General features: G+C 41.9%; 1 protein-coding gene across 1 annotated transcript; it reads left to right on the forward strand.

The window, feature by feature from the left end:
- Positions 1-247: 247 nt before the first annotated feature.
- Positions 248-12,447, forward strand: LOC134616619 (regulator of nonsense transcripts 1-like). The gene is made up of 24 exons (XM_063461531.1): positions 248-583; positions 1,184-1,320; positions 1,648-1,737; positions 2,322-2,489; positions 2,579-2,759; positions 3,308-3,469; positions 3,806-3,890; positions 4,079-4,177; positions 4,991-5,099; positions 5,220-5,379; positions 5,493-5,611; positions 5,805-5,969; positions 6,239-6,353; positions 6,590-6,733; positions 6,838-7,051; positions 7,367-7,484; positions 7,660-7,816; positions 8,038-8,180; positions 8,283-8,457; positions 8,709-8,790; positions 8,886-9,047; positions 9,148-9,404; positions 9,554-9,673; positions 10,032-12,447. The coding sequence occupies exons 1-23, from the start codon at positions 413-415 to the stop codon at positions 9,668-9,670; spliced, it is 3,330 nt and encodes a 1,109-aa protein (XP_063317601.1). The 5' UTR covers positions 248-412; the 3' UTR covers positions 9,671-9,673; positions 10,032-12,447.
- Positions 12,448-12,634: the final 187 nt, after the last annotated feature.

The raw sequence follows: 12,634 nt of genomic DNA on the forward strand, positions 1-12,634 counted from the left end.
CAGTTTATGGAGTCATAAAGTTTGACAGTGCATAATAATAAACTTTTTTCAAAGAGTATATATATCTATAGATTTATATCTATAGGTATATAGATATTTGAGCAATCAGTTGATACCTGTCCCTATTCTATCGGCACCTGTCTTCTTGTCTCCTTGCCTTCTCTCGCTTCCTACAGGTGACTTCCTATAGGAGACAAGTGGTACTGAGGGATGAGAGGAAAGGAGCGGGGGTGGAGAAGACGAACGGAACGCCGCCGCGATCAAGGCTCCCCCTGTCTTTCTCTCTTGCCACCACTGTTTGTCATTTTCTCATTATTAGCTTGTCTCCGTTGTTCGGTTTGATCTGAAGCATCAACAGTTTGTGGAATATTGTAGCAACAGCCAAAATACCGCTGACAAAAGGGTGAAAAACATGAGTGTCGAGGCGTACGGGCCGAGCTCGCAGACTCTAACGTTCCTGGACACCGAGGAAGCCGAGCTGCTGGGAGCGGACACTCAGGGCTCGGAGTACGACTTCACCGATTTTACCCTGCCGAGCCAGACCCAGACTCAAGGCCAAACCCAGAGTCAGCTAGACGGCCAGGTTCGTGTGGTTGTTCACGCCGTTTCTGTGCATGAATGAGGGTCCTGCTGTGTTGACAAAACGTGAATCAGCTAACGCTGGCTAACAACATCGTTAGCATCTGACGCCTTGCCTCCGTTACCATGCTTTTATTCCGCTAATGGCTAGCACGGCAACTAGCCAGCTTAGCTCACGGCTAACATAGCTAGCATGCCGATATAACTAGCATGTAAAGCCACTGGACTTTATTGCTATATGAACTAAGACTGAATTTTCTGCGTGGTAGACCAGCAAAAATGCCCATACATATATGTACCGGCAGTTATTTCTTTCTCTTACTAGTAGTTATATGCACTGAATACATTGTCACTGAAAAATAACAATCACTGGTCAGTAGAGGCAATTATTCTAATACTGTCAACAGTCCGTTTAATGATGGGACAGTATGACTGCTGCTGTGGAAAAATTACATTACATAAGACTTCATCGGTCTGGTTGACTGCCCAGTTTGGCGCCCATCTTTTCCAGTATCAGTTGACGATGTGTGATCCTGTGGCATATAATGCATAATGTCGACAATAAGTTTCGTTTCATGACTCTTAAATTCGTTTGTCTCCTCAGGTCAATGGCCCTGATGGTGTGTTACAGAATGGAGACGACCCTGTTGTGAAGGCCAGCCAATTACTGGCAGAGTTGAACTTTGAGGAGGATGAGGAGGACACTTACTATACCAAGGACCTTCCTGTGCATGCTTGCAGGTAAAGGACCAGACTAATGTTTCTGAATTGCCTGTCATCATGTGCTTGTGTCATTTTATTTCGTTGCTTTATGGTCTCTGTTTGCAGTTTGGATTTATTGTGCATGCATTGTTGCTTTACACCACTGTAAAAGGCTACTGCCAGTTGATTTTTGGTTTTAATATGTGGGTTTGCCACACCAGAGGTCTTGTAAGAGTATAATTCGATTTCAGTTATGAATCAAGTTGGGGAAGTGCAAGCAATTTCCCTGTTTTCTGGCTCTTTTTCTGTGTGGTCTTTTATATAAAAATGCTTTGCATTTCTTGTTCAATTTTGACTCTCCTTCAGTTATTGTGGGATTCACGATCCAGCCTGTGTGGTGTACTGCAACACCAGCAAGAAGTGGTTTTGCAACGGCCGTGGAAACACTTCTGGCAGGTAAGATGCACTCACTTACCAGCCTCTTTTTGCTCCGTCCTATGTTGGGTCTTAACTAAATAACACTTGAGGGGATCATTTTACAGGTGGCTATCCTTTAGTTAGACGAGTACAGTGACTGTAATAATGAGTTTCTGTTTTGTTGTGAAACAGCTATTAAAAATGGATGACTATAGTTTCATTGTTGACTTAAGGCAGAAGTCAAAGAAGATTGTTTGACTGTCAAAGGCCACTTAGGCTAATGTTTAATTTTGAAATCCAAAGTAAAGAACTGTTTAACCTAGTACTGTATTATTTCCTGAACTGCTACAGTTAAAACCAGACTATTGTGGAACAGCTCTGTCATACAAAGCGTTCCCTATTCATTCAGCTCTTTTAATAAACACACACAGTGTATTTGCTTTGACATTATAGACAAATCAGGTTTCATAATTCTGTCACTGCACAGTGGGGTTTTGAGACGACAATTGCATGGTTAGAACATGTTGAGCTGAGACTTGGAAAGTAAGAATTATTAGTGTACTGAATGCACAGTCTTGCTTTTTTCCAGCTAGTGCCTTAATTGCTATTCTACTCACTTGTAGCCACATTGTTAACCACCTGGTGAGGGCAAAGTCCAAGGAGGTGACCCTGCATAAAGATGGCCCCCTGGGGGAAACGGTTTTGGAGTGCTACAACTGTGGCTGTCGCAACGTCTTCTTGCTTGGCTTCATTCCTGCCAAGGCTGACTCAGTTGTGGTGTTACTGTGCAGGTAAGGGCAAAACCTGAGCAGCTGACTGTTCACCCATAGGGGTCATTTAAATTGACTTTTTTGTTTTGATTGTTTTGATTTTAACACAGGCAGCCATGTGCTAGCCAGAGTAGCCTGAAAGACATCAACTGGGACAGCTCACAGTGGCAGCCTTTAATCCAGGACCGCTGCTTTCTTTCCTGGTTGGTCAAAATTCCCTCAGAACAAGAGCAGCTCCGGGCACGCCAGATTACTGCCCAGCAGATCAACAAGCTGGAGGAGCTGTGGAAGGTACTGTCACACCACCTTTACTATGTAAATATTCCAAACCCACGGCACGAATTTGAGTGTGGATCAGACTTATCTATACAGTTACACTTAACCAGATGAATTTATACAGCTGTCTGTTATGCAAATAATGTAACGGAAATGTCTGCACTGTCTGTTTCATGTGCCTGCTAGAACATTAATCTTTTTTCCTCCAGATGTTTTTGACTTGTTATATTTGCAAATATATAACTGTACTAAATACTGGCTTTGGTTCTATTCATGTGTTCAAATAGACTAACATTAAGGTAGTGAGCCAGCACACCTAATGCAGGAACCTAAAACTGAAGCAGCAAAATGTTCTATCATAAGATTTATGGATTCCACTGTGCTTACATACCAAATTATCTGGATGTTTCTTAGTTTGAATCTACTATTTTTCACCACAAAGGAACCTGCCCATCTCTAAATATTTTTTGCTTTTCTATCCACATTTTTAATCTTATCATGCACGATCTGACGTGTGGGTGGGTGGGTTTGTTTTTTCTCTTTCTTTTTTTATTCCTTGGTAGGAAAATCCCACAGCAACCTTGGAGGACCTGGAAAAGCCTGGAGTAGATGAGGAGCCCCAACATGTCCTGCTTCGCTATGAGGATGCCTACCAGTACCAAAACATTTTTGGTCCTCTTGTGAAGCTGGAAGCTGACTATGATAAGAAACTCAAAGAGTCACAGGTAACAAAGAACTTGATTACAGTTTGTATGATTTCTTGTCACAGTACTTGGTGATTGCTGGTCACACAACGAGTTAGCTATTTGTTTTGTTTGTAAGTGAATTCTTTTTTTTTACTGTACTACTTAAAAGCTTAGATTTATAGCCTGGGATTTTCTGCATTTACTTCTTGAGGATTTTGTAACCAAAACGTACTCATAGTTTTTATTGTCTATGATAATTTTGAAAAATGGATGAGCGTCATTGCTGTTTCTGTTGTTTACATTTATTATTTTTATAATATAATTTATATATTAATATATTAATTATAATTTTATTATTAATTTATTTCTCAACAGACACAAGACAACATCACAGTAAGATGGGACTTGGGCCTGAATAAGAAGAGGATTGCTTATTTCACCCTTCCCAAGACAGACTCAGGTATGTAGCAGTGGTTTCACTGTGAAGTTTACAGCCATCACTTCATACTATGTGACTTTGTAATTTGTGTGTGCACTCCTTAAACTTATTCGTTTGTATGATTTTATAATCCTTTGCACTCATTTTGAATTTTTTTTTTCTTAATGTGCGTTTTAAAAAATATTTTTGTCTCATCACCCGTCCTTTAGATATGCGGCTGATGCAGGGAGATGAAATTTGCCTGAGATACAAAGGAGACCTGGCCCCTCCTTGGAAAGGCATTGGACATGTCATCAAAGTCCCTGACAGTATCCTTATGACTTTGAATAGGCATACCATCCCCAAGCTGCACACTACAGTTTAACCATATAATCTGTAATTTACACATTTAAAACTACAGGTAAGGTGGTGTATGGATCTTTAGGAACACCTAGTGGCAGCTGTGTGAAACTACAACCACATAAACAAACTTGTCTTCCTTCATGCTCCAGTGTATTTTGGAAACAATTTCTATATTTAGATCTTGTTTATACAGGATAATTTCTTAATTTCTAGTTTACACTACACCACAAGTACAATCCAAGGCTGTGGATCATTGCATTTTTAGTGACTCTCCTCCACAGTTTGAACATTTAGTGTTAATGAAACTAACACGAAGTAGAGACTGAATCACTTTAGGTGTTTTAACCAGAAATGTAAAGCAGTGTTTGCATGACTTGCATTCAAAAATAAATTGCAGAAAGGCAAAAGTTATGTAAAACTTTCACGCAGACCTTTTTATTCCCTTCTTCCAAACCCAAAACATTCTACATGCACTGTTGTGCAGCTGGGTTTGCATTTCATTAAAGGACAGAGTAGCTGCTGCTTACAATTTTACATGCAGAAGAAGACTGTGATTGTCCCTCAGTACTTGTGAGACACCGCTCATAAATTATTGGAATTTTGGAGTTTGGGATGGATGCACTTTTAAAATAGGAAGTTATTCCTAATGGTACATTTTAGATATCTGTGAGTCCAGTTGGGGAATAATCTAGGTAAGACATACAGTGCCAGAAATGAAATGTTTGCATTACTCCAGTACATATTGAAGCGTTAGCTGTTTCCTTGACCTTCTGTCTCAGATTATGGTGATGAAATAGCCATCGAGTTAAGGAGCAGTGCCGGGGCTCCAGTGGAGATCCCTCACATCTTTCAGGTGGACTTTGTGTGGAAGTCCACTTCCTTTGATAGGTATTTCAAATCTGTGCACTCTTGTATTTGATGTGATTAATGCAATAAAGACCTGAAGCCTAAAGTTCTGTATCAGTTACAATAACAGTGTTTTGTTAAAAAAAATGTTTTTCTTTTCAGGATGCAGAGTGCTCTGAAGACATTTGCTGTGGATGAGACTTCAGTGTCTGGTTACATCTACCACAAACTGCTGGGACATGAGGTAGAGGATGTGGTCATCAAGTGCCAGCTGCCCAAACGCTTCACCGCTCAAGGCCTGCCTGACCTTAACCACTCCCAGGTGAGTTGGAGAAGAAGCCGTGTTACATGACTGAAATGAGTTTTGCTTGCTACCTGGTCTCTTGGACTTTGTCCTGTCAGAGATCACATGGATTTTTTTGTTTTGTGATGCAGGTGTACGCTGTGAAAACAGTGCTGCAGCGCCCCCTCAGTCTGATCCAGGGCCCACCTGGCACAGGAAAGACGGTCACCTCTGCCACCATTGTGTACCACCTGGCCAGACAAGGAAATGGGTACGAAACTTGACTCTAGTCTTTTTTGTAATGCCACCTTTCTGTTTTATTCTTTATTTGCTCTACATTTAATTTAATGTTTTTTTTTTTTTTTTTTTTTACAATATTCCATAAAGTCTTTATGACCTTAGTCCTGGCTGAAATAAATAATTAGAAAAAAGACCATTAATACAGTTTAAAATTGTCTTCCCAGGCCTGTGCTCGTTTGTGCTCCCAGTAATATTGCAGTTGATCAGCTCACTGAGAAGATTCACCAAACAGGGCTCAAGGTGGTGAGACTCTGTGCCAAGAGCAGAGAGGCCATAGACTCACCAGTGTCATTCCTGGCTCTGCACAACCAGACCCGTAATATGGACAGGTAACACACATCTGTCTATCTTTTTTGTGCATTTGTGATTAGCCTGTTTTTTCTTCTTTTTATGTGTTGGACTAGCTGTTGGTCTGTATTGATTCAATAAAACTTCCATACGTGCTTTAGTTTTACACAGTCAGTCTAAAACTGTTCAGGGGAACCACAACTAAGATTATGATGTTGCATTATAACAGTTTGTGTCAGAGCAGCACAAAATCTTTGCACACGAACATAACACTGATCTCACACTCTGATAAATGTGTTCATGCCTGCAGTATGCCAGAGCTTCAGAAACTCCAACAGCTGAAGGATGAGACTGGAGAGCTGTCCTCCTCAGATGAGAAGCGCTACAGAGCTCTGAGGCGCACTGCTGAGAGAGAGTTGCTTATGGTGTGCCATTTGGACTTGCTGAACTCTAAATATGTCCTGTTTATGACAGTGCTAGGCACAGTAATATGTATTCATCCATATTTTTTTTGTCATAGTTGAGTTTGTATGATGAGACTTTCAATTAACTTTTTACTAAAATATTATTTATCATTGTGATGGTTTATTAAGGAAAAAAAAACAAGTAAGTGATACTTCATCATAATGAAACTCAACTTTCTCTCTTTTCTCTTTGCCAGAATGCTGACGTGATCTGCTGTACATGCGTTGGGGCAGGAGATCCTCGTCTGGCGAAGATGCAGTTCAGATCTATCCTGATCGATGAGAGCACCCAGGCCACCGAGCCAGAGTGCATGGTGCCTGTAGTCCTTGGAGCCAAGCAGGTAGGAGCTCCATAAGTGAAAATAACACTTGATCAGTAATCTGCAGTATTAGTCATCAGCTTAAACTGCTGTAATTTGTAATGATGTGTTTATTTTCTTTGTAGTTGATTCTTGTGGGTGATCACTGCCAGCTGGGACCTGTGGTGATGTGTAAGAAGGCAGCTAAAGCAGGTCTGTCCCAGTCTCTGTTCGAGCGTCTTGTAGTTTTGGGGATCCGACCAATCCGTCTGCAGGTCCAGTACCGCATGCACCCAGCCCTCAGTGCCTTCCCCTCCAACATCTTTTATGAGGGTTCTCTGCAGAACGGAGTCACTGCCGGTGAGATGGAAAGAAAGACATACAACCTTACATTTCCTCATTTCTTACCAGTACAGAAAACTTAAGAAAAGTAAATAAATAAAGATCTTTACCGTCTGTATATGCTGCTTTATGTGACACTTTATGTGTTGGATATTTCTTTAAAACCCACTCTAGGCTGTAAAACATTTGAATTTGTCTTTTATGCTCTTCTAAAATGTAGTCATCTGGCATCTGACTCATAGATGTAGCACAGCCTGTCGCTAATCATATCAAGCTTATTAATGTGATTATTACCAGACTGCACACCATAATCTGTGTTTGTTCTTTCTGCAGCGGACCGTGTGAAAAAAGGCTTCGACTTCCAGTGGCCCCAACCAGACAAGCCGATGTTCTTCTATGTCACCCAAGGCCAAGAGGAAATTGCTAGCTCTGGAACATCTTATTTGAACAGGTGCCAACTTTCTTGGACTCTGCATTGCCTGTGTCTGCCTTTTAGTTTCTGAATGATGCCTGAAAATAGCAAATATTTGACAGACATAATTTTTCTGAATCACTTCGAACAATCCTGATATAAAGTACATGACTTCGGTGTTCAGAAACGTTACTCACTCTACTTGTTCATGCAGGACTGAGGCAGCCAATGTGGAGAAAATAACAACGAGGTTGCTGAAGGCTGGAGCAAAACCTGATCAGATTGGTATCATCACTCCCTATGAGGGCCAGAGGTCCTATCTGGTCCAGTACATGCAGTTCAGTGGCTCCCTCCACACCAAACTCTACCAGGTAGACTGAGAAATGTTTCATTCAAACTTCAAGTGACTATTGAATTAATTCAGTCTAAACTAACGAAACACCTGAATCCTTAAAGGAGATTGAAAGAGAGGCCAAACACTTGTAGTAGCACCTACGCTGGACACAGGACCAAATAATTTCAGGCACTTGTGTTTAGTGTTGGAATAAAATATAAAACGCCTCACTCAGGAATGTCCTCATACTTTGTGCAGGAGGTGGAAATAGCCAGTGTTGATGCTTTCCAAGGGAGAGAGAAAGACTTCATCATCCTCTCCTGCGTGAGGGCCAACGAGCACCAGGGCATCGGCTTCCTCAATGATCCCAGACGTCTTAACGTGGCACTCACCAGGGCCAGGTAATGCAAGAAACCTCACCAGCTTTTTGACTCTAAACATTTAAAACCATCACTGTGAGGACAACGTACCCTAATTTGTTACTGTCTTTTGCTCTGTCGCAGATATGGCGTGATCATTGTGGGAAACCCCAAAGCCCTGTCCAAGCAGCCTCTGTGGAACCACCTGCTCAATTACTACAAGGAGCAGAAGGTCCTGGTTGAAGGCCCGCTCAACAACCTGAGGGAGAGCCTCATGCAATTCAGCAAGCCCCGCAAGCTGGTGAACACCATCAACCCTGTGAGTTTAGTGTGTGTGTGTGTGTGTGTGTGTGTGTGTGTGCTAGTTACACACACAGTGCTTTTGATGCTGAAGTAAAGTTTGTTTGTTTGTTGTTTTTCGATTATGAATACTTGTTGCTTTGGTACATGAAAAACTGGATGTGCACTTTAAAGTTTGGTGATCTCCTAAACTGAGGACTGAAAATAAAGCAGTATAATACATCACTGCAAAGACACAAAGATGAGCTTTCTTATTGTTTTCTTTTTTAGGGTGGCCGATTCATGAGCACAGCTATGTATGATGCCAGGGAGGCCCTCATTCCTGGATCTGTTTATGATCGTAGCAGCAACGGTGAGATGTCTTTCTTACCCCATACACACCTTCCCCCCCCCCCCAACTGAAAAAGTGTAATTAACTAAGTGCATTTAACATGTGTTCTACTGCAGGGCGTTCGTCCAACATGTATTTCCAGACACATGACCAGATCGGTATGATTGGCACAGGTGCCAATCCCATGTCCTCCATGAACATCCCGATCCCCTTCAACCTTGTGATGCCTCCGATTCCTCCACCAGGGTACTTGGGACAGGTGAATGGACCTACAGCAGGTGAGAAAGTCATAAATTTGTCATGCTACCTCCAGTTTCCTTTTAAGGCAGCTAGGAATTGTTTGATGGAGTTTTGTTACCCGACTTGATCTACAAACAGGTCGCGGTGGCGGTCTAAAGAGCAAATCGGGCAGCGGAGGAGGTGGGGGAACTCGAGGTGGCCGTCAAAGAAACCGTGGAAACCACAGCGGTGGAACAGACCGCGGACAGCATGGAGGTCAAATGACTACAAGCCAGACTAGCCAGGACCAGGGCTCCCAGCCGTTCTCCCAGGGCCCTCTGACGCAGGGCTACATTAACATGAGCCAGCCATCACAGATGAGCCAGCCTGGGCTCTCCCAGCCTGAACTCTCCCAGGTTGGTTTGTTTATCTGAAAAACTGTTTCTGACCTAGTCCAACATTTGCCCAGATTTTCTCTTAAAAACATGTCCAAGATTTCTCTACTGCATGGAAGGAAATGAAGGAATAACTGTTGACTGATCTCTTTTTGTTTGTCCCGTTATAGGACAGTTACCTTGGAGACGAGTTCAAGTCCCAGATTGATGTGGCTTTGTCCCAGGATTCCACGTACCAGGGGGAGCGGGCCTACCATGGTGGTGTGACTGGACTGTCCCAGTACTAGACTGTAAGAAATTCCACTGTGGGCTAAGATGACTCACTAAAATGAAAGGAATAGTTCAACTTTTTTGATTAAATTATGCTTTTATGACCTTTTAACACATAGGTTAGCACTAACTTTAAACTTTAACTTTGAACGCACGTGCCAGAGCTCGATGTGCTGTTGTGTGGGTTTTGTTGCCCTTGCACATCAGGCAAGCCGTTTTTATCTTTATGTTAAACTGAACTTACTAACGGGTTTCTCCAACTTTTTATTTAACATTTAAGAGACTTGGATTAATTTCAGAGTCTGATACAATGTGTATGTTGTAGTGCATTGAAAAGCTAAATGAATATTCTCTGAAACAAGTGTGTTTGTCTTGCAGGTTCCAGGAAAGGAGCTAGGCCTGTGTGAAGCTTAGTTCATTGGTATTTTAATCTGGGTAATAACAAAAAAGAACAAACATGGATACCCGTTTTCCACTGCTACAACCGAAGCACCACTGTGTGAAAGTAACAGGAGAGAGACCGTGAGAAACCAACCAATCACAAGAGTGAGAGCAAAAATGGGAGTAGAGCTGGACAGGACGAGAGCAAGACGGAAAGAGTGGGAGACTGGTAGAGGAGAGAAGGCACTGCTGCTCACACGCGAAGACATAGCAAAGGAGAAAGCTGTTGTCCTCGGAGCGGCGCAGTTGGGAGAGGTGAGACCTTCAACAGGTCGAGGAGGGCGAAAAGATCTGAGGCATTCTGGAGGGGGGAAAGGGGCCGACTGCGTCATCTTGTCCCTCGCGTGCCCCCGAACCCTCGGATCTCCAGGCGGTGTGGTTGGGATTCTTGCTCCAATAGCTGAGAAAGAAGGAGAAGAGGTGTCTCACACAAGTCCTCCAAGCTAACAACAGGACGTCCACTGTGACTTGGAGTGAGAGAGAAAAATAAATGGAGACGCAGCTCTTGAAGCAGTTGACATGGCAACTTTTTTAAACTCAAAGCTTGAATCGAGGTTCTGCATTTGATCACATTTTTAAGCAACCGGGAGAAACGTTTGGCATCTCAACAGAACTCAGAAATGCTTGTGGTGCTGTGCCTCAGAGGTTTATAAGAAATTTGAGGACTAACCAGTTATGGGTCATTTGCTTTGCTTTCTCAGCTTTGAGTTGGAAAGTTTTCTAAATAAAGGCTGTTTTCATTGAGGGTTTTCAGTGACGCAAGCTAGTGTAGTTGGCCGTCTTTCAAGGCAGGTCTTTCCCTAGGTGGTCTGCAAAGAACGAAGTGGTGGAAGAAGCTCTTAAATGTGTAAACGTATAAAAGAAAAACATTTTTGTCTCCTAATCTGAGCTCCAAAGACCTGCGGATCGTGAGATAATTTTGTTTTTGTTTTTTGTTTTTGTTTTGTTGTTCTTCTTTGTGTCTTTTTAATAGTGCAAAAGGACGAGTGAGGGCACTGTAACCAGCTTGTAACTGAATAAAGCTGTCATTCTTTTCTGCTGACCCCTCCCCCAAAGCTGCTAAAGCTAGCAGATAGCAGTCGCCAAGCACATATAGCTGAAAGCGCCTGATAAGCCGAATCAAGAGGGCAGAACTTCCCAAAGAGCCTTGCCCTGAAGTCAGACGTAAAAACATGCAGACGGTGAGACAGAGGTGTAAATGGTACACGTGGTGGAGTACTTGACATGAATGCTCACTGAAAAGGAGGGTGAAAACATGTAAGGCTCAACTGTACAACGGACAACTTGGTTTCACCACGTTGGACACAGATGTTTTGATGATGCATTTGAGAAGTCGACTGATGACACATTTAAAGGTTACGCATCTTAGGTGAAGTTACCTTCAAATTCCAAACACATGTAACCCAAGTTTAACATTTATGTAGATAAGCACCCCCCACCCCCCATTCCTCTTGATTTTCTTTGCTTTTTGTTAGTCTTTAACCTATAGAAGAGTGTGAAACTGTTAAAGCAGTAGTACAATCATGTTGAGGACAGAGCAGTTAGTTTGGTCTATGATGAACTTTGTATCTCTGTTTCAGTACTCGGTGTTGTAAGTTCTCGTTTCGCACTAGTGAAGCTTACATCAGTATCTTTCACCGCCTCATGTTATCCATGTGATGCTAAAAGCTTTCCTTTTTATGTTGTTGAATCCACGATACGCAAGAACTTTGTCATCTTCTGAGCGGTAATGGCTTTGGATTGGCCACTCTGAGCCAAAGCGTCTTTTAATAATTTTAACATCCTGTTGTAGATGCTAAGAGGGCAGAGCGTGTGGTGAACAGTGCTCAGGCTGCCAAAGAGAAAAGGCATCCACAGGAATGAAACCTGCGAAGCGTGAATTATTTCTTTTTCTTTAATGCTACAATAGTCAAGTTATTAAGTAGGTGTGTCTTTATGCTGTGTAGGACATCAAATTAATAGTCTCACCCCATTTATGTATCTGTAGATTTGCTCTAAATGATTCTTAGACTCCACGTCTTCAACTTTGAAAACTGCTCTGCTTTACCTTTTACATAAAAATCACCAACATATAAAACATCTCAAACTTACACATGGTTTTTGCATGTCTTATGAACTGAGGCTAACTTTTGAGTTCTTTCTCTGTACTTTTGCTGTGACCTTGTTTGGCTTATTGCTGTTTAAATGCTGAAGTGAACAATGTTTTTATGTTTGCTGCACTGTTTTTTTTTTTGTTTGTTTGTTTGTTTTTGTCCCACTAACTGATGTTGGTGCTTAAAAAGTGTACTCACAAAAAGAAAATCTCGTGTTAATAATCTGGGAAAATTAAAGTTTGCTTCTTTTTGCTCATTCAGCTTGATTTGAGTCTTTTATTTCTCCTGTGAGCGGAATTACTAGCATGTGAAGTTCTCTTTAATCTGCTTAAGAGGGCAAAACAACAGGACGATTCTCATATTGCAAAATCTCATTACACCAATAGGTCCTAAATGGGCTGTTGTACGACTCTTCACTTTTTTTTTTAGGTCAAGGCAGACCTTAAA

The sequence above is a fragment of the Pelmatolapia mariae genome, linkage group LG18 (genome assembly GCF_036321145.2).
Source record: "Pelmatolapia mariae isolate MD_Pm_ZW linkage group LG18, Pm_UMD_F_2, whole genome shotgun sequence".
Taxonomy (NCBI): Eukaryota; Metazoa; Chordata; class Actinopteri; order Cichliformes; family Cichlidae; genus Pelmatolapia; species Pelmatolapia mariae.

Bases quoted from the DNA above. Each gene is read 5' to 3' on its own strand.
- LOC134616619 (XM_063461531.1), top strand. From the start codon at position 413: ATGAGTGTCGAGGCGTACGGGCCGAGCTCGCAGACTCTAACGTTCCTG. The intron at 1,321-1,647 runs GTAAAGGACCAG...ACTCTCCTTCAG, and splicing joins CTTCCTGTGCATGCTTGCAG to TTATTGTGGGATTCACGATC. The intron at 5,100-5,219 runs GTATTTCAAATC...TTTTCTTTTCAG, and splicing joins AAGTCCACTTCCTTTGATAG to GATGCAGAGTGCTCTGAAGA.